General features: G+C 39.6%; 1 protein-coding gene across 2 annotated transcripts in view; it reads left to right on the top strand.

Moving 5' to 3' along the window:
- IMPG1 (interphotoreceptor matrix proteoglycan 1) overlaps nt 1-26764 on the top strand; it is a 132502-nt gene that overhangs the window by 60175 nt on the left and 45563 nt on the right. For both annotated transcript variants that reach the window (XM_047860032.1, XM_047860031.1), the window contains one exon: nt 611-689. In XM_047860032.1, the coding sequence (XP_047715988.1) occupies nt 611-689 (79 nt within the window). The remainder of the gene's footprint in view (nt 1-610; nt 690-26764) is intronic.

Raw genomic sequence — 26764 nt, 5'->3', positions numbered from 1 at the left:
TGTTTTGCTAAAACAAACACATGTTCATGAACTGAAAAGAATACTTAAAGCAGAATATATAATTTAATTTTGACTTTGAGAAATAAATACAAGCATAGGTTTACTTTATAAGTTTGTTCTTAAATCTTAAGGTCTTACCTTTATTTATCTGTGAGGATTTTATAAGTATAATGTCTTCAAAAGTAAAAATAATAAATTCTGCAATAATTTTTATATTTCATTTAAAGCTATATCCATTTAACTTATGCCAAGAACTGGGATATTGATAAGTGAAAGTGCTAAATAGGCTCTATTCCCTCTTTAAATGAGGGAATCCATAAATTCAAACATGATTGGCAATTCATCGTATTTCAGTTTTTAGTTAACCCTACCTAGGCAGATTCAGTTAGTCAAGAAGGCAGTTGATCATATTTTACCACTGTATCAATGCATGTTTTCCTTTCAGGACAAATTTCTCTATTACATCCTATATCAAAATCCGTCGTAGATTCCAATCAACTATAACATGATTTGCTTATATTTAAATGAAGGAAAAAAATAGAGTGTAACCCTTCCCACATACAGGGAAATGTCACTTCTTAACATCTGTCTTTCTAAATTCATTCTTTAGGACGCTACTTTGAGTCCAGAACTTCCTCTTGATCAATCCAGGCTTGAGACAGTGGACAAAACAGGACACAGTACTCCTGGTGAGTTGTTTTTTTTTTTTAACCACAAAGTCTATGTTAGCTGACGACCTCCTCTTTGAGGAAACCATCTATGACACTCCCTCCAAGACCAGTGACTAAGTCATCCTTGACCCAGGACAAGGTTTCCTCACACCAGCATTTCCAGCAGAAAAGCAGTCCATTTAACCTCTTCTGCCAGTGTCCTTCCCTTAGCTCTAGGCCCTGGGCCCGCACAGAGCACTGACACCCCTTCCCTGATGGATCTGGTGAAAGAAACTGAAATCAAAGCCGTACCAAATGCTACCCATCTCTATGAGGCTTCAAAACTAAAAGTCCATCAGGACAAGGTAGATCCTAAGACGAAAGTCCACAACAAGGGACTATGGCAACAGAGGATTGGGCTTTTACAATCGATATATGTCCTCTATTCACCACTTACAGCCTGACCATTCATACCATCTGTTCTTCTGTGTGGTTTCTTTCATGCCAATTAGCTCATGTGTAATTGATAAGTAAGAATGTCAGTGAACATTGAAATCCTCTTGGTTCACTTTTGAACTTCTAAAAATGTTTATTTTTGAGACAATAGAATTAAGCTTTATCACAGTTGAAGAGAAATTTTTAGCAATTTATGAAGACCTTGAGAAAAAAAATGAAAATTCTGTAGCAGAGTCTTATTTAGTGCAAGAAGGAGTTGATTTAGTGCCTTTAAGAACTCCTATGCTTTCCAGTTTATACAGCTGTATGTTGAAACTGTAGGTAAAAACGTCTTTAAGGAAACATGAACCCCAGGTTATAAGGCTGATGAGGAGGCACTATGATTCTAATGCAAATGACAGTAAAGATTTGTTATGGTTTATATTTTTAAATTCTTTCCATTCCTTAAAACATTTTTTTATTCAACTATAATTAACACACAGTGTTATGTTAGTTTCAGGTGTACAGTATAATGATTCCACAATTCTATACATTTCTCAGTGCTCAATAATATATGCATACTCTTAATCTGAGTTATCTATTTCACCGACCCCCCAGGCACCTACCATCTGGCAACCTGCAATTTTTTCTCTGCGCTTAAGAGTGTGGTTTTTTTGTTAGTCTCCTTTTTCCTTTGTTCATTTGTTGTTTCTTATATTCCACATACAAACTAAATCATATGGTATTTGTCTTACTCTTATTTATTTAACTTAGCATTATACCCTCTAGATCCATCTATGTTATTGCAAATGGCAAGATTTCATTCTTTTTTATGACTAATATTCCATTATATATATATGTATATACATATATATATAATGTGTGTGTGTGTGTGTGTATATATATATATATATATACACACACACACATATATATATATATATATATATATCACATCTTCTTTATACATTAATCTATCCAGGGACACTTGGGTTGTTTCCATATCTTGGCTATTATAAATAATGCTGCAATAAACATGGGGGCACATATATCTTTTCAAATTAGTGTTTTCATTTTCTTTGGGTAAATACCCAATAGTGTAATTACTGGATCATATGGTAATTTTATCTTTAATTTTTTGAAGAAACTTTATACTGTTTTCCACATGGCTGAATAAGTTTGCATTCCCACCAAAAGAGCATGAGGGTTCCTTTTTCTCCACCTCCTTGCCAACACTTGTTAATGCTCGTGTTTTTTATTTTAGCCATCCTGAATGGTAGTCAAGTGATACTTCATGGTGCTTTTAATTTGCATTTCCCTGATGAGTAGTGATATTGAGCAACTTTTCATGTGTCTATTAGCCATATGTATGTTTTCTTTGCAAAAATGTCTATTCAAGTCCTCTGCCCATTTTTTAATTGGATTATTTGGGTTTTTTTGTGTTGAGTTGTATAAGTCTTATATATGTTAGATATTAACCCCCTATCAGATATATCATTTGCAAATATCTTCTCCATTTGGAAGGCTGCCTTTTTGTTTGGTTGATGGTTTCCTTCATTGTGCAAAAGCTTTTATTTTGGTATAGTCCCAATAGTTTCATTTTGCTTTTATTTCCCTTGCCAGAGGAAAGTTATCTGGAAGAATGTGTCTATAGCAGATGTCAAATTACTGTGCTATGGCTGATGTTTTTTAAATACGATTGTTACTGTTTTAGTTAGGACTCTCTTTTCAAAATTCTACAGGTTTTGAGTGATCCACCTCAATCCTATTTTCCTCATAAACTCTATGTGCAATTAGTATGCAATTTTGTGAAATACAAGGGTTTTCACAAATACATATATGGCATGGAAGAAGAACCACCCATACAGATTATGTTTGGCTTACATGATTACCAGTGAATAAATGTTAACTGCATGATGCAGTTACTTATTGCTGCATTATAAACCATCCCCAAAGTTTGTGGCTTAAAACAGCAATAATTTATTTTGCCCATAAATATGAAATGTGGGCAGGGATCAATGAGAACAGCTTTTCCATGCTCCATGTTGTGTCAACTAGAGTATCTCAAGCTAATGGGTATTGAACATCTTTGTCCAAGTTGGTTCACTCACATAGCTGGCAAATCAGTAGTCAACCACGGCTGTTGGCTGGTTGGTGGGGGGTGGAGTGGGGCTCATTTCTTTTCTATGTAGGACTCTTCAACAGGGTTGCTTGGACATCCTTAAAGCTTGGCAGCATGGGTTCAAAGAGTTAATATGGCAAGAGGCAGAAGGTAGAAGCCTTCACTCTCTTCACTACTCAGAATCAGTGTCACTGCCTTCCATTGTAATGGCTAGACAGACATAGAGCTTATCTCAATTCAGGGGGAAGGAACATAGACCTTATCTCTTGATGGGAGAAATTTCAAAAACCTTAAGGCCATTTATAATCAACTACAATCCACATCAACCACTATTATGACTTTCAAATTATTTAACAGTTGATTGTATAAGACAAAACAAACCTTTTTGTTTGTGATAGTAAATGCTCACTGGATTCCTTTCTTTCATTATGATATCATAAAACCTTATTAAAGATCAGCATTTCAGGTAGATTAATAAAAATGACACTATATGATGAGTATGTTATTGTACTTTCAAAATTGCTTTACTGTTTTCATTATATTTATATATTCCTTCCACTCACGATTATCCTTTAGAACACTAAAGCAGGAAGGAATCTTAGACATAATCTAGTTCAGCCACTGTGCTTCATGGATAAGAAAATCAAAACTAGAAATGTGAGGTGCTTTGCTCAAGGTCATGCTATAGCTGGTTGCATAGCCAAGACTATCTGTCAGGTTTCCTGCACCTACTAAATTATGTTTAGCTTAAGTAACCCTCATTAAAAAAAAATATTCCCTCAAATTTGCTTTGCCTTCCGATCACAGCTTCTTTTCTGTCTCTGTCACTATGCTGTCAGTTGTTTTTTAGTTTCACCAGTTTCACCTCTAACCGCACACTACAAGGACACAATTTCCACAAAAATCACTGGTGGCTTCCTAATTAATCAATTTAGCAGCCTCATTTCCATCTTTATTTTACATGATATTTCTGGCAAGGGCTTCTGTTGATCACTCCCTTCTTGAAACTCCTTCTTCATTTGGCTTCCACAAAATGATTTCTTGGTTCTTCTCATATTTTCTGATTCCTCCTCCTCAACTTCCTGCACTGGGGCTTATTATTAGATTTTTTTACACGTGGGGGAAGGGCAGAGAGAGATTGGGAGAGAGAGAATCCCAAGCAGACTCTGTGCTGTCAGCACAGAGCCAGACACGAGGCTCAATCTCATGAACCCCTGAGATCATGACCTGAGCCAAAATCAAGAGCCAGATGCTTAACCAACTGAGCCACACAGGCAAAAAAAAAAAAAAAAAAAAGTCAAAAAACTCTTTTGGAGTAATAAAACAGTTTTGGAACTAGATAGAGGTGGTGTTTTGTACAGCATTGTGAATTTATGAATTCATGATTACTGAATTGTTCACTTTAAAATTTTGTTATTTTCTTTTTTTCTTTTTCTTAACATTCATTTTTTTTAATCTTTATTTTTGAGAGAGAGAGAGAGAGAGAGAGAGAGAGAGAGAGTGAATGGGGGAGAGGCACAGAGAGAGGGAGACACAGAATCCGAAGTAGGCTCCAGCCTCTGAGCTGTCAGCACAGAGCCCGAAACAGAGCTCAAACTCACAAACCATGAGATCATGACCTGAGCTGAAGTTGGATGCCCAACTGACTGTGCCACCCAGGCACCCCTAACATTCATTTTTGAGAGACAGAGAGACAGAGTGTGAGTGGGGGAGGGGCAGAGAGAAGGAGACAGAATCAGAAGCAGGATCCAGGCTCTGAGCTGTCAGCACAGAGCCCAAAGCAGGACTTTGAAGTCACAGATGGTGAGATCATGACCTGAGCTGAAGTTGGACGCTGAACCGACTGAGCCACCTAGGTGCCCCCCAAATTTTATGTTTTTTTAACCTCAATAATTTTTTTTCAAAATAACAGATGATTCTGTAGGGAAAATTGTATACAAAATAAACAGTATGAAGTTCTTTAAGTTTGCTTTGGGTAGCTCATGAATTTGCCTCTGAGTTTCTTAGCACTTCCTTCACTGGAGATGCATAATGAATTCCAAAGCCCAGTTCATTATAGCAGTTCTATGAGGGGCGAGGTGCTGATTGTCTGCCTTAATTCAAGGATTGATTTTAGAGTATCTAGAGGAACGAATGTGCTGCATAACTTTTAGTCAACGTTCCATAAATAAAAATTATATTTCATAACTCAGCTTTTGATTAGTATTGACCAAGAAGCACTGCATTTGCTGACATGGGCTTAAAGTGCAAATATTCTTGTTGCCAATTAAAGGCAGACCCATATGCTTTCATAATCAGCTCAGCTGGGAAGAGAAATGCCATGTCTTAGTGAAAAATGAAGATTCTAACTAAAAAGTATCCTGATAAAAAGGCATTTCACTTACATGGAAATGGGAAGGGGAGGGATGAGCCCTGTAGACAAGACCAAAGCTTCCCTCCCTCATAAGACAGTTCTGAGTCTCTCCCATGCATAGTAAAATGACAACTAGGACTCCAAAGTTCTGCACCATGGTATTACTGAGATAATTTTAGCCTAGAAAATTTTTAAGGTTAGTGTCACCAAACGCCCACCAAGCCATTAAAATCTCAATAAAACACTCATAGAAATCTCTCAGTTTAAGTAGTTTGGTTTAGTAGTTAATCCCTTGAGATAAAGTACTTGCAAAATATGCCTCTAGAACACTAAATGAATTGTTATCTTGTATAAATTTCTGAGATCTCTCATTATTAACATTTTTTAGGGTAGTTGATCCTAAGCCATTTTTTCTTACAGAGCCAATTAATTGTTAAGATCACTCCTATTTCATAAAAATGAGAGTATAAAGTATCAGAGAAACCCCTCATCTTATCTTTTTCATAACATGCATTCACCCAAAAATTTTGTTAGGACACCTGGGTGGCTCAGTCAGTTAAGTGTCCGACTTTGTCTCAGGTTCTGATCTCACAGTTCATGGGTTCAAGCCCTGCATCCGGCTCTGTGCTGACAGCTTGGAGCTTGGAGCCTGCTTCAGATTCTGTGTCTCCCTCTCTCTCTCTCTCTCTCTCTCTCTGCCCCTCCCCCACTGTGCTCTCTCTTTTTCAAAAATTAAACATTTAAAACAAAGTTTATCAACTTTTTTTAAGTTTACTTATTTTTCGAGAGAGAGAGAGAGTGCCAGCAGGGGAAGGACAGAGAGAGACAGAGAGAGAGAGAGAGAGAATCCCAAGCAGGCTCTGCAATGTCAGTGCAGAGTGCAGTGCAGGGCTCAAGCCCACAAAACCGTGAGATCATGACCTGAGCTGAAACCAGGAGTCAGATGCTTAACCAACTGAGCCACCCAGACACCCCAGTTTTATCAACTGTTTTGTGGTTTGGAGTGGTTTTATTTGTTTTAGATGTGTGTAGGCAGCAATACATTTTTCTTTTCACTCATTAGAATCATCATGTGGTCTATCTCCTCAGTGCTCTGTCTTCCAAGTTACACTATTTTCATTTGCTGGACATTCCATTTAAGTTGTAAGCCAGATCTCTTAATAAATTGAGATATTTTAAATGGTGAAGAAGCAGACTTCAGGCAGAGCTATTCTGCTACTGGACGTTGTTTTGTCTTTTATTCCACTGTATTAGTCTGGGTTCTCTAGAGAAATAGAATCAATAGGTTTATATCAATATCTATATCTGATTAATATCAGGAATTGGCTTATGTGGTTATGGAGGCTAAGAAGTCCCAAGGTATACACTCCAGCAAGCTGGAGACCCAGGAGAGCCAATAGCATGAGCTCCAGTCTGAGTTGAAGTCCAAAGGCAGGAAAACCAGGGCCTCAGCTCAGTCCAGAAAAGAGAGAGAATTCTCTCTCACTTAGCCTTTTGTCCATAGTCAGACCTCCAACTGATTAGAAGAGGCCCATATTAGGGAGTGCAATCTCCTCTACTCCATCTACATATGCAAATGTTAACTGCATCCAGCAATGCCCTCACAAACATACCTAGAATAATGTTTAACCAAATATCTGGGCACCCGGTGGCCCAGTCAAGTTGATACATAAAATTGGCTGTTACATCCCATCTAGGTAATACATGAAAATAACCACACATTTCTAAATTTTCTTAATCTCACACAGCATTTGACTCCTTTGGCAGGAGTCAGTGGGATGAGCTAAACTGCATGAACTCAACAGAAAACACAGCTGCTAACGTTCCACGAGGTTAAGGATTCAGTCTGTCTCTACTTTTTGCAATATCATCAGTGTCCAGCCAGATGCTTGGCACATACTAGGCAAGTGATTAATACATGTTGAGTGACTGAAGGAATAAATGAATGAATTTGTGTATCATAATACCTTCAGGGAAGTCAGAGTTGATAGGAATAATTTGATTATTTCCCTTTTTGCCCTACCTACTAAGAAGTTCTGAGAGAGCCAATTCAGTGGTCCAGAAACAGTAGTCTGCTGTCTATTCTGTTCACACTACCCACCACTGCCAAAATACGTCCTCCATATTTATGCTTTTGTGACTTTGCACAAATTCTCTTCTCTCATGCCTATAATTCCCTTCCATTCTTTAAGCCTGATATCTCCTACTCATGCTTTAAGTTCCAGCTAACATGCCACCTCCTCTGTGAAGCTTTCCCAACTGCTCTCTGAAAAGACTCATAATTACCATCTGTTCCCTGACTCCATAACGAAAAAGTATATATAGTGCCATCAAACATTTACCACTCAGTATTGAAATTATATGTATGCATGTCTGGTATCCCCCCAAGACTGAATTCCTGAAATGAAACAACATGTTCAAAAAAAATATCCTGGGGCATCTGGGGGGCTCAGTTGGTTGAGCTACTGACTCTTGATTTGACTCAGGTCATGATCTCATGGTTCCTGAGTTCAAGCCTTGTATCAGGCTCCACACTGATAGTGTGGAGCCTGCTTGGGATTCTCTCTCATTCCCTCTCTCTCTCTCTGCTCCTCCCCTGCTTGTTCTCTCTCTCTCTCTCTCTCTCTCTCTCTCTCTCTCTCTCTCTCAAAATAAATGAATAAACTTTTTAAAAAATCCTGCCTCTAACCGCACTTAACACAGTGTCTGGCATATGACTGGGGTTTCATAACTATTTGTTATTGTTGTTGAACTTAATGAACCTATCTATCACTATTTTTAGTCTCAGACTGTAAACTGAGACTAAAGATATGCCCTACTCTGTGTCAGTCCTCACACAGCTCAAGACAACCCTACATGTAAGGTGATGTAAACTGATATTCCTCACAGGTAAATACTTTTATCAAAATAAGAGGGCTGAAGAACTTTAATCAGCTCCACCATGTACGATGTATTAACTATCACAAAGGTTAACGTGTAGGTATGAAGTGAAAGAAATATGTAATCAGCCACTCAGCCAGCCAAAAACTTTTCGTATCCTAACTCTTAATCATGAAGGCCTGGCAAAAATGTTATTTAAATCTCTTCACTTTAGGATGAAAGGATAATGGTTAAGACTTGGAAAGATTTCTAAGAAAAACTCAGCTGAACTTTAAACCACTGTGGTCAATATTTTTTTCCTTTTCTTTCTTGTACATCTAAATTGAGGATCAAACAGTAAGCTTCCATAATAGGAATACACTGCTGATAAAAATTGTTCAGAAGGATCCAAGAGGAACATACCATCTGAAGGAAGGACAGAATCGCTGTTCAGCAAAGGCTTGCAATTACACTTTGTCCGTAGATGTAATCTTCACAATGCCAGGGGAAAAATCAACAGTGAACTGAAGTCCTTCCAGCTCTCAAATCCAGTCATTCTAGATTTAACCTAGATGTCAGGTGACATAGAACTGCCCTACAAAACTTAAGTTTGGGAAATTCAGTGCCCTGCCCCAAATTTCGGCAATTTCCAAGAAAATTTGTGTTCTGACTTTCTGCCTTCTAAGGATTTCGTATTACTCCCCTGCTGCACCACACTGGCCAGCCCTCTACTCTCTCAAAATGTCCCTCATGGACTATTCCTTTTCCAGGCTCTTCCCAACTCCCTCCTCAAATTATGATCCTACTGTTTTATGCAGAATAGTAATCTGTTTAATCTCTTTCTATCATTTGCCTCAACTGAGACCACATGTTTTAAATTCTGCCAATCCTGCAAAAACAACAGCAGGCAGAAGCAGTTGCCGTTAGAAATTGCATCTCTTGGGGCTCCTGGGGCCTCAGTCGGTTGGTTGAGTGTCAGACCTTGGCTCGGGTCATGATCTCATGATTCGTGAGTTTGGTTCACGCGTTCAAGCCCCGCATCAGGCTCACTGCTATCAGTGCAGAGCCCGCTTCTGATCCCCTCTCTCTGCCCTGCCCCACCTCTTTCTCTCTCTCAAGAATAAGTAAAAAATTCTTTTTAAAAAAGAAATTTCATCTTTCCCTTCCTTCCACCCTCACAGTCGTCACTTGAACACACTCGCTCACATATTCAGAGGATGCTAGGTTCCAAGCAGTGTTCAGTAACTCTCAGCAACTTCATCTCACCTTCCTGCCACCACTTCTTCTTCTTTCCTCCTTCCTCAGGGGAGCTCTCTTTTTCCTTCGTATCACTTAAGTTCACTGTCTGGTTTTACCTCATTTGGCACTGGTACACATTGATTTTTCTTTTCCAAGGGCCCCATATAGATTCCCTACATATCTTTAGATGAGAGACTGGCCCATCACAGATGAATTGCAGGGGTACTGTAGGCCACAGACCCAAGCCGACTCCATGTGCCAGTTTGCCAGAGTGAAAAGACTTCAACAAGTTCACCTGGTTAGTAGTGGCTCTCTGGGATGTCGTGCTTATTTTATTCATTCAACAAGTATTTATGCCATGCTTGTTAGGTACAGGGGATAAAATGGTAGATAACGCATACACTCCATGACTGTCATGGTTTGAGTCCCCCACAAAACAGATCCTGAGATGAGGATTTGATTATAAAGAGGTGTTTTGGAGATGATCCCAGGAAACAAGGATCCCAGTAAAGGAACAGGGAACTAAAACAAGAAAGGGAAGGAAACCAATACAGACAATTAGCCCTGTGACCATTGGAGCTCATCAAATGTGTGCTGGTAAATTTTTAATAACTGATCCTAAAAAGGGGGATCAGGGATATATATGCACACAAAAGTTTATTACAAAATTTGGCTGATACAAAAAATACTGTGTAGGGGCACCTGGGTGGCTCAGTTGTTTAAGTGTCCAACTCTTGATTTTGGCTCCGGTCATGATCTCATCATTCATGAGATCGAGCCCCATGTCAAGGTCTGTGTGCTGACATCGAGGAGACTGCTTGCAATTCTCTCTCTCTCCCTCTCTCTCTGCCCCTCCCCCACTCATGCTGCATGCATTCTCTCTCTCTGTCTTTCAAAATAAATAAACTAAAAAAAAAGGATGCACAATTTATGAATTATATGTATAAGTATATTTATTATTATTATCAATTCTACATAGTCAACTGATTTTCCTAAGGAAATAATATTTAAACTGAGATCTGAATAACAGGAAGACAAAAACAAAAATTGGGGAGGCCTGGTGAAGAGTGTTTTGGGCTGAGGGGAGTAGGGGAAGCTGGAAGTAGCATGGCAAATTGAAGGAAAGCCAAGCCAATGTAGCTAGAGCACAAGGAGTTGGAGAGAGTTAGAAAACATGAGGCTCTAGAAACGCAGAGCTTTATAAGCCCTGTTTATAATCATTAAAGGGTTGTAAGAAAAGGAATGAATACATCAAATCTGAGTTTAAATAGATCTTACTGCATTATGGAAAATTGGCTGGAGGTGGGGAAATCCAAGCAATCAATTAGAAGAGTCTTAACAACCTGGGCTAGAAGTGTTGATAGCTTGGACTTGGGTGATAGAAGGGGAGATGAACAAAAGTGAATTGACTGAGTGGTATTTAAGAGGTAAAATCATTATGAAGAATTCTGAAGCCATGAATAGGTTGAGCAAGAAAGCCTGACCTGATTAATGAGCAGTGTCTGTTACAGGTTTCTCAGTGGGAAGTGGTTATGTATGTGTCCAGAGTGACTGTACTAGGCTAGTGAACTCTCAGGTGTCCAAATATTTCCTTCCTGTCACCACTTTATGGTCATGCAAGTAGCGAGCACATGCTTGCAGAAGCCAGCCTTTGCTGGTTTTCAGATCCTTGACGTGGTCACTTTTATCACTCCCATCCATTTTTGTTGGCTTACATTTACATAAAGAGGAAAATTGGGGGCGCCTGGGTGGCGCAGTCGGTTAAGCGTCCGACTTCAGCCAGGTCACGATCTCGCGGTCCGGGAGTTCGAGCCCCGCGTCAGGCTCTGGGCTGATGGCTCGGAGCCTGGAGCCTGTTTCCGATTCTGTGTCTCCCTCTCTCTCTGCCCCTCCCCCGTTCATGCTCTGTCTCTCTCTGTCCCAAAAATAAATAAACGTTGAAAAAAAAAATTTAAAAAAAGAGGAAAATTGATAAGTAGCCATTATTGGCAATGCTTTTGATTACTCTGTCCAGTATTTTACAGAGAAAATGAGAGACCAATAAATATAGGAAACTGTGCTGCATAAATAAGTAAATATAATGATTCATAGGGACTCAGGAATTTTCTTTTTGACCTGCTTTAGGAAACTATTTCCAAGATTTTTTTTTTTTAATGTTTATTTACTTTTGAGAGAGAGAGCATGAGGGATGGGTAGAGAGAGAGGGAGACACAGAATCTGAAGCAAGCTCCAGGCCCTGAGCTGTCAGCACAGAGCCCAACCTGGGGCTGGAACCCACGACCCACAAGATCATGACCTGAGCCAAAGTCAGACACTCAACCGACTGAGCCACCCAGGTGCCCTCCAGATTACTTTAAATCTATAGAGCTAGTAGCATCTATGTGGACTTGATCCCCCTTTAAAGGTTCCATTTTACGGGTGCCTGGGTGGCTCAGTCGGTTGGGCGTCCGACTTCAGCCCAGGTCATGATCTCACGGTTTGTGGGTTCTGTGCTGACAGCTCAGAGCCTGGAGATGGTTTGAATTCTGTGTCTCCCTCTCTCTCCGTCCCTTCCCTACTCACACTCTGTCTCTCTCTCTCTCTCTCTCTCTCTCAAAAATAAACATTGAAAAAAAATGTTTAAAGTTTCCATTTTAACAACCCCATGGTTTTTGTTTGTTTACTTTCAGTTTTTGGTATCTGTCATATTTTTCACTTTTGGTATAGCATCTGCCTTGCCCCTTCTCATTTCTTGGAGTGGCCACTCGCACACTGCAGTTGTATTTGTATTTCACTCAGTGTAGCTGAAATGGCAGCACCGCACCGGTGCCAGAAAACCAGCAGCTCTTGGCTCAGCAAGAAGTGTGCCCCACACCACCGAGCCCTGCGGCCCCTTCACAGATGATCTGGACGCCGTCTTGCTTCTGTTTCCTTTCACACTTGGTGGCCCTGAAACAATGAGAACAAACTTGGTGAGCTCTGGTCCCTGGATCATTCCTCAGTGGAAAAGAGCTCTAATGACTAGGAGAATGTCTCTGCATGAATAAGCCCTGAAATGAATTTGAAAACTAACCCATTGTAGCAACTTTAACAGAAATCTTAACTTAAAAACATATCACTCCATCATTACATGTGGACAATAGAGAAAGTTTTCAGAAAGGAAAGTAAGGCAAAAAGAAGAAAGATTAAGGTGACAATGCATGGGGAAAATATTTTAGGAAATACATCACCATCAATAACACAATGCTATCATTAGGATAAGGACACACAGCCACATATGTCTGCAATGTTTCCAAGACCTAGATTTAGGGGTAAATTAAAATTTCTTGTTGGACAACTCTTAATTACAACAGGACCAGGACTTCAGCAGGGTTGTTCAAGCAGAGAGAACAGTTCTGAAAAAGATTAAGTTCACACTAGATGACAGTGCACTTTCCATTATTTTCATATTTTCTTTTTGTTTTTAATGTTTTATTTATTTTTTGAGGGAGGGAGAGAGAGAGAGAGAGCGCACAGAGTGGGAGGGGCAGAGAGAGAGAGGGGCACAGACGATCCGAAGCAGGCTCTGCACTGACAGCCTGACAGCAGTGAGCCCTATGTGGGGTTCAAACTCATGAACTGCGAGAGCATGACCCTAGCCAGAGTCAGTAGCTCAACCCACTGAATCATCCAGGTGCCCCTCCATTATTTTCTTTATTCAAGACCTTCATATATGAAATAGGAACAGTGTAAGATTTTATGTATAACATATAAAGACTACTTAAAATGTTTTTCTGGACGAAGCTTTTGAATATAACTGTCTTAGGTCACAGGAGAAGAAAATCAGTGAGAAGCAGAGGCATTAAAGAAGGCACACACAGAGCTGTACATGGGTCCCAAAGGGAGCATAAGACTTTGCCAAAGAAAAGGGATATGACCCTCCAAGTAGATTAAGTTTCATGGGAAAAAATGCAAAGGTTGTAGTATGATATAGAGAAATGTATACGTAAAGGATACAGATAAGCAGGGCCTTAAAAGTCAGAAAAAAGTTTCTTCTGAGTTTTCAGGAAATAAAGGAGAATGATGAAAATGGGGCTTAGGAAAGTTAGTCTGGCCACAGCTTGGTGGATGAAAAGTAGTGAGGGATTTTGTCCCATATCTGATGTAAAGCTTCAGGGCCATGGTAGAGGGGAAGAAAGAAGAGATACGAAAGATTTTATTTTAAAAACTGAAATGAAGTTTAAAAATAAAATAAAGTTTTAACATAACATAATATAACATAACATAACATAACATAACATAACATAACATAACATAACATAACATAAAACATAACATAACATAACAACATAACACAGCGTAACATAAACCAGGGACTACTTTAGATACTGATGGGTAGAGGAGAAGGATGGATTAAAGGGTCTGGATCATCACAGGGTTGAACACCTCCGTGGTCATCCATGTTATACATGAGATACCAAATTTCTCCCCACCTTAGAATTAAAAGCCTAATAGAACATAAGGATAATATATTCTCTGTACGTGCCTCTCTGTGTCTCTTTCTTCCCTCTCCTTCCCTTCCTCTCTTTCTCTCTTTGAAAAATCAATACAAGTCAGAGAAAAGGAGTTCTCTAGTATGTATTAGGAAGCCTCCACTTAAGTGAGTAGAATTTTACACAGAGCTAAATTGAACCTTACATACAGGTAAGTTAAATGTTCACTACGGCATTAGTTAGGGTTCTCCAGAGAAATAGAACCAATATGGTGTGTGTGTGTGTGTGTGTGTGTGTGTGTGGGTGTGCACAGAGAGGGAGAGAGAGAGAGAGAGACATAGAAAGAGACAGAGACTGAGATTTATTTTAAGGAATCAACTTATGCAGTTATGGAGGCTGACAAGTCGAAGTCTGCCAGATAGATAGGCAGGCTAGAGACCCAGGGAAGAAGTAAGCTTGCAGAATTTCCATTTCCTCTGGGAAGGACAGATTTTTTTTGTCTTTTGGTTATTTTTTTAAATGTTTTTAATGTTTATTTTTTAGAGAGAGAAATGGAGACAGAGCATGAGCGGGGAAGGGGCAAAGAGAGAATCTGAAGCAGGCTCCAGGCTCTGAGGTGTCAGCACAGAGCCCAACGCGGGGCTCTAACTCACGGACCTCAAGATCATGACCTGAGCCGAAGTCAGATGCTTAACTGACTGAGCCACCCAGGCGCCCCAGTCTTTTGGTTATTTTTAATTAAGGCCTTGAACTGGTTGGGTGGAGCCTGCACACAATAGAGAGGGAAGTCTGCTTTACCCAGAGTCTACTGGTTGAAATGTTAATTTCATCTAAAAAATACCTTCATGGAAACATCTAGAATAATGTTTGACCAAATATCTGTTTACTATGCTCAGCCAGCTTGATGCATAAAATTAACCATCACAGTATGTTTTGAATGAGCTCTGCATAGTAGGTTAAAAAACAGAGGGTGCTTCATACATTAGATCTGCCAAAAAAAAAAAAATTGCAAAGCCAGAACTAGAACAGGTAGAATCAGGTCATAATTTGGACAATTCATCTGGTACAAGGGGAAAACAGGTTGCCTGATGGAATGCCCTTAATAATAATGGAAAATATGTATGTCATTAGTGATAATAGGTACTCAGTTTTTGTAGAATTGAAAGGAGCCTATGGTAGAAGAAAAAGGGGCAAGAAATACATACCTCGCAATGGAATGAGACTAAAGGGAAAGCTGTCCAGAAGAAAGCCATGACAGAAGAGGTACAGGGTGACAAGGCTAGATGGGCAGAGTGGCATCTAACCAATTCCACAGTCACCCATTTCCACCATGTATCCCTTCCCAACTTACTGGGCTATGATGCATTCATAGCTACGAGGATCTCTGTCTCATACACCTTTATCTGGACTCATGTAAGGTGATAGAACTTGGGGGGGGGGGGAGGCGAGTGATGCTGCCTCTCTTTTTTCTGCCTTTACAGAGAATATGAGGCACCAGTCATGCACATAATTTGAGGCCAGAGAGTAACCAGGAGCAGACAAAGCCACTTTTGAGACTATGGGGAAGGAATGTCACCTTGGATTCAATTGTGGAGAATCACAGTTTTACCAAATAATCAGCACTTTAATCAAAGAAGCAACTCTTGCACTGAAGGAAAATGACATCTCTAGCAATCTTCAAGTAGAAATAGGAATGACATTTGTAAGGGGATTGGAGGACATGGATAGAAACTCCCACGAATAGTCTCTTGTAGGTTTTCAGTTTTAAGAAGATGAAACTGCAGAGGCACCTGGGTGGCTCAGTCAGTTGAGCTTCCCACTCTTGGTTTTGGCTCGGGTCATGGTCTCACAGTTCATGAGTTCGAGCCCCACATCGGGCCCTGTGCCATCAGCAAGGAGCCTGCTTGGGATTCTCTCTCTCTCCCTCTTTCTCTGCACCTCCCTCACTTGTTCTCTCTCTCTCTCTCAAAATAAATAAACAAACTTAAAAATTAAAAAAATATATATATGAAACTGAATTTCTAAAGGTGTCAGTAGATTACAAGTTAGGTGCCGTGGTCAGTTTATACAAGGGGAGTCTACACAGGCAACTGAGCAAACTTTTGCACGTGTCATGCAGTTCTATTCAAAGTGGCAGGTCCCATCCTCCTTTGCATCTGATGTTAAAAATGCAAATGTCAGGAAAATGGGCCCCTGATCTTTAAATAGATCCTATTCCTCTCAGGAGAGAGAGAGAAAAAAAAAGAACATCTTTTGACCACTGAGTAAACCAAAATATAAGAGGATTTTCAGTTTCTCCTCCCTCTATTTTTGTTGCTTGGCAATGATCAAGGTAGAAAAATAACAACTCTCCATTGCTAGTTGGCAAGTTCTTTGTATTGTCAGGTTAGTAGAATCCTTGCCAGAGCATGCATATGAGATTTCTGCTATTTGGAATGTTGAAACAAGTGCTAATCCACAAGATTTTAATAAAATGCTTACTACGTATCATCCAAAGTCAGCGTGTACAAAACTTACCAAACTTTATTTATAGAAATGCAACAAATTAAAAAGCATTTGCAGAAAGAGAAGTAAATACATATATTTGTATTTATCTATCTGTTTGTTTGTTTTGAACGAGCATATGTTTAGAGTGTAGGAAAATTTATCTCTCTAGAATCTCCATCCAGACCTTCATTGTGTATGATGACACATTTCCTATTGATTAGAGTCTCTACATGAGAGTTTGCCACAATTTTCATCTGGTCTTCTAGTGGTACATTTGTGATATTTTTTTAATGATCTTTTGGGAAATTTCTTCAACTTTGAAAGCCAGAGTGACTCAAGGGTACTAAGCAAATGATGTGTACCACTTTTTGTTTAAGCATATTTTGAATGTTACGCTTAGAAAGAAGTGGTTACAGTACCTATAATGTTTTACAGTATTCAAGGCGCAGAGCAAGAAGTATTACAGCTGCAAGGACTGGGCAGTGGAGAGGAAGAGGAAGCCTAGGAGAAGGAAAATGAAATAGAAAGTATACAACTGAGGGGCGCCTGGGTGGCTCAGTCAGTTTAGCGTCTCTTGGCTTCGACTCAGGTCATGATCTCACGGTTCCTGTGTTCGAGTCCCACATGGGGCTCTGTGCTGACAGCGCAGAGCCTGCTTGGGATTCTCTTTCTCTCTTTCTCTCTGCACCTCCCCTGTTCACTTGCTCTCTCTCAAACTAAATAAATGAACATTAAAAAAGAAAGAAAGAATACAACTGAAATAGCTAAAAGGGCCTTTTAATTGTTGGGAGTACTTGTTTTAACCATGGGACCTGGAGGGCAGCAAAAGAGATGCTGAATAAGAAGAATGACCTTGGAAGTAAAACAGCAGTGGGAGGTGCTGGGCAGGAAGGGTGAGACACCAGTACTGGCAATGCAGGGCCCTCCTGGAGGGGAGGACGGCTTGCTGCTGGAGGATTTCCCTGGGAGAATGCAATCAAGAGAGTAATGCTTGATCGAGGATCAGCAGTGGGACAGAGCATCTCCTAGTTCAGGGAAAAGAGAAAAGCAGAACTGACTCAAGGAAGCAGATTCATCTTGTAAATTGGACATAGACACAGTGACCCCTGCACTGTGCACCTGTAATTTGCTAACTTTCTTATAAACTTTACTCATGATTCCAGCTTTGCCCTAAGCGGGTGAGTATTTGGAATGACTGCCCATGGAAGTGAGAGTAAAAAAATTAAGGCAAGATTTTAATGTTAGACTGAAGTACAGAAAGGTGACCCTACCCATCTTCCTGGGGGATATCAGAGGGGGGAAGACGGGTGGGAGACCCTTGCTGAAGGCCCAGCTGTATTTCATTCAGGCAAACCTTTTCACCCAACACCTCTCCCAATAAGCGTTTTTCTTCCTTGGCAAAGGGAAGTTAAGCATAACCATAGAAAAACAGGAGTATTGCAATATCTAGGCCCTAACTGCCTTAATATTCATTATGGAAAATGGAATCTCTACCTGGCATGACTCATGGATGAGTGCCCTGAATTCTTAGCTAAAAAAAGAAAAAGAAAAAATGATTTTGAAAAGACTTTGCTGAGACTTAATTATACATGAAAAGCCTCATTTCTGGAGCAATGTAATCCATTGCTTCATCATATACAAAAGATATGAAACTCTTGTTTTCAGGAGAGTCATCTGAGGTTTTGGAGGTTTGTAGGCTTGTTTTGTTTGTTTTGTTTTCGTTTTCCAGTTTGCAGCGTTCACACACAGACAAATGAATTTCTCAATTCATTTCTCCTCAGGAAGTCTCACTTTCTGTCTTCACTGCTGGAACTGTTTGCTTCCTCTTACGAACCACAGGCTTGGGGCACCTGGGTGACTCAGTGGGTTGGGCATCCGACTTCGGCCCAGGTCATGATCTCAAATTTCATGAGTTGGAGCCCCGTGTTGGGCTCTGTGCTGACAGCTGAGAGCTTGAAGCCTGCTTTGGATTCTATGTCTCCCTCTCGGTCTGCCCCTCCCCCGATATCTCTCTCTCTCTCTCTCTCTCTCTCTCTCTCTCTCTTTCAGAAATAAACAAACATTAAAAGAATTAAAAACAAAAAACAAAGCACAGGTTGGCCAAGAGATCCTGTGTGACATGATATACAGTTTGTAGCAACATGCCTGTAAGGGTATCTTTCAGCCCTCATTATTTTGCTTGGTAATAACAAGTTGTATTACCAGTGTCATTCTCTTGTACTCTGAGGCCACTTTTCCAATTTCGAATTTTCTTGGCAAACCCGTGACCTACAATAAAATATCCTTATATAGACTCCCATCTCTATCTGTATCTTCAGTGGCCTCACCACCAATTCAAAGCCCATTTTACAAGGATTTGATGGACCTAGTTTTTTCCTCAGACTTTATTGCAATAATTATTGAGACCTCCAGCCTATACTGGAATATCAGGACTCTTCAGAATCCCCTCTCATGAATTCCTGCAAGACTCACCTGACTTTTTCTCTTTCTTCTTCCTCTCAACCTAATCTCAACTCCCCCTCTGTACATGTGTAATGTGTAGAACCCAAGCAGAGCTGGTCTAGGGTACAGTGAGTAAGACACTAGCCTCATGCACAAAATTTCAAAGGGAACAAAAAACTTGGTAGTCATATTTAAATGTAAAATTTCCAAAACCAAATAAATGCAAAAAGTCATGATGAACAAAATATCAAAAATGTTTTAAAATTTTCTTAAGTGCTTATCTTTTGAGAGAGAGAGAGAGAGAGAGAGAGCAAATAGAGGAGGGGGAGACAGAGAGGGAGACACAGAATCTGAAGAAGTCTCCAGGCTCTGAGCTGTCAGCACAGAGCCCTACATGGGGCTCGAACCCACGATCTGTGGGATCATGACCTGAGCTGAAGTCATACGCTTAACTGACTGAGCCACCCAGGCACACTAAAATATCAAAATTTTAAATGAAGATAAGCTGTTGTTTATTTTACAACCTTGCATCATTGTATTAAATGAACAGTCATTTCTAGTCCACCACTGTTCCTGCCCGTGTTGCCCTTGTCTACCCCTTCAGGCAAACTTTTAAGGGTTGACATAGCTGTAAATGGATTGGAACGACATGGGGCTTCACATATGCTTTTGGATTGTAGTGCTTTTATTAACTTTGTCTAGGTGGTTAAAATCTGGGAAGATATTGTGATCAATGTGTGCAGGGCTGCCCATTTTTCCTTTTGCCTCAGGATCCAGTAGGCTCAGCACACACAGAACTAAGCCTTGCTAAAACCATGTTCTTTCTACAAGCAGAATTGCTCTCCAAGCTTTGTCTAGCATCCTGGGGCCAGAAAACAGAGTGGTAAGGTTGAAAGAGCCCAGATAATGACATAAACAATATAAACAGGGGCATTTATAAGGATGATAAAAGAATCTGTTATAAATCAAGCAAGCATTATTTTGGATGAGAAATGTATTAATTTTTCCATGCATTTATTGAAATATAAATACTTTTCAGTAGGGTTCTAGAATCAGCTTTCTATTTTCTCTTCCCTAATGACTCCACCAGTCTATTTAAGATTATAATCTCTGATCTGGTCTCACCTGGAAAATGCTGGCTCCCTGTGCCCATTCCTGGATTGGCCAGGTGATTCTGTTGCCCAATGCCTCCTCACTCATAGCAGTCCTGTGTCCTGGGCCTCTCTGCTCTCTGCTCACTGCATCCTCTCTGCCAAGGCCAGCATTTTAAAGTCCCTTTTTGGTGGGGAGCATCCCTTCCTTACTTGACTCATAGCAGTCAGAATCAAACCAGAAAGAAACAGAAACTACTTCAGGCATGAGGTTGCCATTTTTATAGGTCAAAAGAGTCAAACATCAGTAGTTTATAACGGTTCAAACTATTTACAAGAAAGGGACTTTAATGCAGAGAATGTGTTACTCATATGGAGGAAGACCAAGAGGCCAAACAAAGCAGGTTACTCAAAGATTAGGAAGGGCAGGCACCATTCCTGCCCCTAGCCTAAAGAGATAAAATCAGGAAGTGGTACTACCAGAATCCAGTTTATCTGGGGAAAGCTGGAAGCCTGGAGTACCTAATCCAGTGGGAGCTGGAGACACAGAGAAGAGAGAATTGTTGCCAGGACAGTGACCTGAAGCCCACGGAGAGGAAAAGAAATAGCCCCAACTTTTTCCAACCCCCGCCTGCCAGTGCTCACGTTGACCAAACCTACCCAGAAACCAGATGGTACAGAGGTCTTTGAGCTAGGGTCAGTGACCTAGCTCTGCTTTCCTGAAACTGAGAGAAGAGGGGACAAGGAATGACCGAGGGAAACCCAGCTCAGGATTAGCTCAGAGCCCAATTCATAAGGGGTGCCATCATCACCAGGTAGCAATATGGCATTTGTAGCCACATCATGAAACATTGCTCAGCAGCATCAACCAAGAGCTCTTGCTACTCAGTCACTACATTTCCAATATTGCAGGAACCACAAACGCACAGGTCATTGTACTTCAAAATTATTTCCTTATTATTTGAACTTAATTAAAAGCAGGAAGCTCTCTTCCTATGTATTAAGTACTTTTAAAGTTGCTACAGAATCGCCTATTTTCCCATGGAAATGACTTCATGTATACCCAAATCTGTCATTTTCAACAAAGTAATAAGCAGCATAATCACCTGGGCTAGTTCTCATTTAGTGCTAGCATCTAGATGCAGTGGTCCATTTCAGCTGTCCTTGAATTGAAGCGATCTCACTCTATCTTTCTATACTAACTCTTAACCATTATCTTGTCTTCCTCTGCCCTGGAGACACTGTCTAGATAAATGAATGGAAAAATGGATGGAGGTGGATGGATGATAGAAGATGGATGGATGTTAATGATAATGATGATGTCCCTGGATTTTAAATAAGGAGATGTTCCCAGCTGTGTGTGTGTGTGTGTGTGTGTGTGTGTGTGTGTGTGACAGTGGGAATCAAAGAGTGCTACGGTTAGTTACTGCAGGGTTATAGATGCAAAATGTGAACCTCATTAATGTAATGTTTTATCTTCTAACCATAGTTAAGATGTTAAAAATAGAAGGAGACAATTGGCTTAGAAAGACAGTAATGATTCGGGCATTCTTCACTACAAGTAGGGAGAGTTTGACTACATTTTCTTTATTCAGATAATAAATAATAAACTGTTGTCTGAATTATTCAGATTTTCTTTTAATGTTCACATTCCCACATTCAGGCTTTGCAGGATGCTATAAATCCTGCCCCCTTCCCACCATCTGCACTGTCCTATGAACTTGAATTTTTTTTATGAATTAATGTTAATGTGTGATTAGTCTACAAGTTCTTCAAGCAAAGTTCATTGCTCTTAATAAATCTTGCAAATTCTTCAAACTCTGCTGTAAAATTAAGCGTATGAAATATCATATTTTAGGTATAATTATCAATACCAAGAACATGAAATTAGCAAAATGCACTAAAAGCAGTTCAAGAGTGTTTGTAGATCACTTAGGGATGAATATATGCTGAGAAGTTTAAGTCTTAAATAACTCCAGCTGGAACGATTAAAGTATCAAAAAAAGTTCATGCTTCTAAACTGTCTTTTAAAATCAGAAATTTAGAACCAGTCTCTTTCATTCCTCCCTTCTTTGCACGTAATGATTCCCTCTAGCCGATAGAATTTGATGTACTCTAAGAATATCCTCAAAATATGTCTTTACAGAAGCAACTTACAAAATGCATTGAGGCAGTAAGTGATTGCTTTAAGTGGCTGAAATACAAATATCTTCTGCAACCATAACCTGGCCAAAAACACTAAAAATGATCATAACTAGTTCTCTTCCTATGGGAGATTTATATTCCATTAAGAAATAAGCAAAGAAAGGTGTTAACCAGCTTGAATTGACAACATCCTGGAAATTCAAACATGCTTTTTAACATGTATTTGCTTTTTAACAAGTTCTATAGATACACAGCAGAAAATGTCATTTCTTTCCAAAATGGCATTCATTGATATAAAAAGCATTTTAAATGTCAAATGGAAGAACATTTCTAAAGGAACTTCAGTGTGATCACATTATGAATTTCTTATTCTGTAGAGTACAAAGCTACTGCCTAAAATTGAATTTCTCTGCCTATAATTAAATTAATTCTAAAGAAGAGTTCCCCTTTTGCAGACTTCACAGATTTGGGTATTAAACATAAATGTTCACATAGCTCTTCTTGACCTAACTAAGTCAAATATAATAAAGAGGCACCTGTGGATTGAGGAACTGGAAAGATTGAAGGCAGAAGAACGATGTTGTTTGACATGCTCCTCAGGGGCAGATCTGGGCTGGGCTTTATCAGAGTACTTCAGTCACTGGAAACTTTCCCATAATGAACTGTAGAACCTTTCCTTTACCAGTGTTCTCACACTTTTCCACAAATCAGAATCCCTTGGAGGGCTTGTTAAAACAAATTGCTGGGCCCTTCCCTGAGAGTTTCTAATTCTGTAGGTTGGGGGGGGGGGCGCAAATTTTCATTTCTAACAAACTCTCAGGGGATTCATGCCATTGGGGGGTTGTGGGCACACTTAGAGAACTACTGCTCCACAGTGAGAGCTCGAACTAGAACTTACACTTGAGCTTCACCACTTTCAAAGCTCTTTCATGCCTTTTTATTTAATTCAGTTCTAAACCATCCCATAAGATGCACAGGATAGCTGATTCTCTCCATTTTATGGATTGTAAATGAAAAACACTGAGGCTTCTCTACCTCTATTCTTGGTCTCAATGAATACAACAACCTCCAATGAAGGTGCCCAAACTGGAAACCTAGAAGTCACCCAAGACTCCCTTCTCTCTCTCCACCCATCCAGCCCTTGCCCAAGCCATGCTGATTTTACTCCCTATCTTAGGGATACCATGCTGTCTTCCACTTCTGGGACTTTGGATATATTGTTTTCTCTCCCTGACATACTCATACTCATGTTTAAATTTTTCTGGAAAAAAAAGTCTCATAAGATTTGATACATAATATTAAATCAGGATAAGTTAGTCTTTTATACATATCTATTTTATCCTCTTTTTAGTATTCATGAACCCAATTTCCCCTTCAAATTTATTCATTTTCTGGTAGATCTTTTTAAAAATTTGCCATTCCATAAGCATGTGATTGTGTCTGAAACTCTCTTGCTTGAAACCCATGAGGCATGGTTGCTGAGACCTACTCTTCATGTAGAAACCCAAGTAGCTAATCCTCCAATACAGTGTGGAATCAAACTCCCATTTTTCATACTCACTTCAATAGGTTTTTTCTTATCATAAGTACTTTGACTCTTCACTCTTTGAATTTTTCCATTTGGCTCATTAATTTCAGCACTCGCCTCATCAGGGCCTGGGGTTTAACAGGGTAAGCTGCTCTTCTGAGAAAAAGTTTATTGCTAGTAAATATAATTACTCTTTTATTACGATATTTTATGAGAATATAAATAAGGGCTTTGCTACATTGTCAGACTCACAATTGTTAAAATGCACCTGACATAATTTTCCTTAACTTGAAATTTCTACAGTCGTTGTTTTCATGACAAAAAGGTCTCTGTGGACTCCTTGCTAGAAGTTACACAAATCTCAGCTTCCAGACTCTCCCTAACCAGAATGGAAAGGAAGTGATGGCATTGTCAGTAGACTGCCTCTCCCAGCACGTAAAGATAGTTATGCCACCTGGAAAATGGTGGTTTAAGTGGTTTAATGATTCGTTATTGAAAAGTGAAAAGCTGATACCTTGTTTTATATCATGTGTTAGTAAATTCATATGCTGCTGATTGGCAGGGTCGTTGTTCTGTCTGTAAATAGCTTATAATTCACAAAGATTCAGCAGCACCACTTCATTGGATGTCCCCACCCCCCACCCTTTCTCCATCCAACTCCTCACAACATATATTACATCTAGCACCTTGCCAAACTACCCATTATTCTTTGAGACCATGACTATATTGCCCGAATAACAACTTTATTAAGTACTCATGCACTGATAGTTATACTAAAAATGTATTCATCTATGCCTCGGTTTCTTTATCTGCTCAGACGGAGTGATAGCACCTTAAAACTTGGATGTGATCTTTAGGTACAATAACATACATACATACATAGAAGGTGTTCAATAAACTGGAGCTATTACTGTATTTTTAGCTACTATAAGCAGTAAGGCAGGGAATGTATATATCTTGTTCGTTGCTATTGCCCCAGTGTCTTACAAGTACCTGGAAGATGGTAGATATTCAGTGATCTTTTTTTTTAATATTTATTTATTTTTGAGATAGAGTGCACGCACACACACTTGGGTGCGTGTGTAAAGGAGGGGTGGAGAGAGGGAGGCAGAGGATCCCAAGCAGGCTCTGCACTGTGATTGCAGAGCCCGATGTGGGGACTCAAGCTCACCAACAATGAAATCATGACCTGGCCCAAAATCAAGAGTTGGCCTCTTAACCAACTGAGCACCCAGGTGCCTCAGATATTTAGTGATTTTTTTTTAATAAATGCAAGTATGCATACTTGAATGAATAAGGCCCTGGCAAAGAGGACAACATCAATAACTTTGGGGGTTTTGTGGGGTTTTGTTAGGAAAATTGAACTTTAGTGCTGTGTCATAAGTTAAGTTTGAGTAGGACTTTTAAATTTTCTCAGCCGCAGATTCTTTGTCTGTAACTAGAGTAACAACCCCATTTCTCAAAGGGGTGTTAACAGACATAAATGACATAAAGAATGAGCCCTGGGAAAAGAAAGCAATAACAAAATATGCCAGAAATGAAAGAGCGTATTGGGACTTACTAAAAGGAAAGATGGAGAAAGAACAAAAGTTCATAATCTTTGATACAAAGGCTCCCTGCCTCAGCAGACCAGCTTCGCTGTATGTGAATGGTGGAGTCAGGAAAGAGGGGGCCACACACAGACCACACAGGATGGAGGAAAGGGAGAACAGAGGCAAAAAGCCAAAGAAAGGTTTGTAGGTTTGTATCTATTATTTAAGTAACTGATGTTGAGTCAAATAATGGGAAAAGTTTTGGTTTGTTATGGGAAATAAATTACAAATTTGTATGCAATGTAATCACCTGTTACAATATTTGCTAAAACTTTTGAGGATGATTTTGGATAAAATATGGGAAAAAACTTCCCAAGATATAAAATGTCAGATAACAATAAAATTACTTGATATTTTTGTAGCTAAGCTATCACAATTAGTGAGTGTGCCACAAAGTCACTTGAAACTTTGAGATTTGGAGAATTTAGAGTTCCCGCTTTAAAAAAGTCTCTCCAGGGTGGAGACTCAGTCAGTCTGACTGGGTAGCTCAGTCAGTTGAGCGTCAGACTTCAGCTCAGGTCATGATCTCATACTCCATGAGTTCGAGCCTCGCATCGGGCTCTGTGCTGACAGCTCGGAGCCTGGAGCCTGCTTCAGATTATGTGTGTGTGTCTCTCTCTGCCCCTCTCCTGCTCATGTTCTGTCTCTCTCTGTCTCAAAAATAAATGAAAACATTAAAAACAAATTTAAAAAGTCTCTCCAGGTCTTCTCATTCAAATAAAAAATAAAAAACATGAGAAAGAGTAGAAAATCATAACACTTTATAGGTTGTTATTAGCACTGCTAGGTCTTTAGTCCACCTTGAATTCTTTATTGAATAAAGTGAACTTCCAATAAGTGAAAACTTATGCTTAAGTTTTTGGCAATAATCTTAATTTGCCAATTTTCAAACAATTGAAAAATTTTTTAAAAATTAACTGAATAATGTATAATCTTATATAATTGGATTTTTCTATTATACTGTAAGTTAAAAGATTACACAACCTTATTACACAGGTAAGTTAAAAGATTACACAGGAACTCTAGCCATTATTTAATGTATGTTGTATGTCATAAAGTAACAATTTTCCTTCCATATGCCAAGAACTTTTTTTCGCAGGGGGTGCCTGGGTGGCTCAGTCGGTTAAGTGTCCAACTCTTGATTTCAGCTCAGGTCATGATCTCATGGTTTGTCAGTTGGAGCCCACATCAGCCTCTGCACTGACAGTGCGGAGCCTGCTTGGGATTCTCTCTCTGTTCCTCTCTCTCTCTGCCCCTTCCTCACTCACACTCTCTCTCTTATTGTCTCTCTCAACTTAAATAAATACTCACTCACACTCTCTCTCTTACTGTCTCTCTCAACTTAAATAAATACTCACTCACACTCTCTC

This window comes from Prionailurus viverrinus, chromosome B2 (assembly GCF_022837055.1).
Source record: "Prionailurus viverrinus isolate Anna chromosome B2, UM_Priviv_1.0, whole genome shotgun sequence".
In the NCBI taxonomy this organism is placed as follows: Eukaryota; Metazoa; Chordata; class Mammalia; order Carnivora; family Felidae; genus Prionailurus; species Prionailurus viverrinus.
This window is presented reverse-complemented; position numbering and strand designations above follow the sequence as displayed.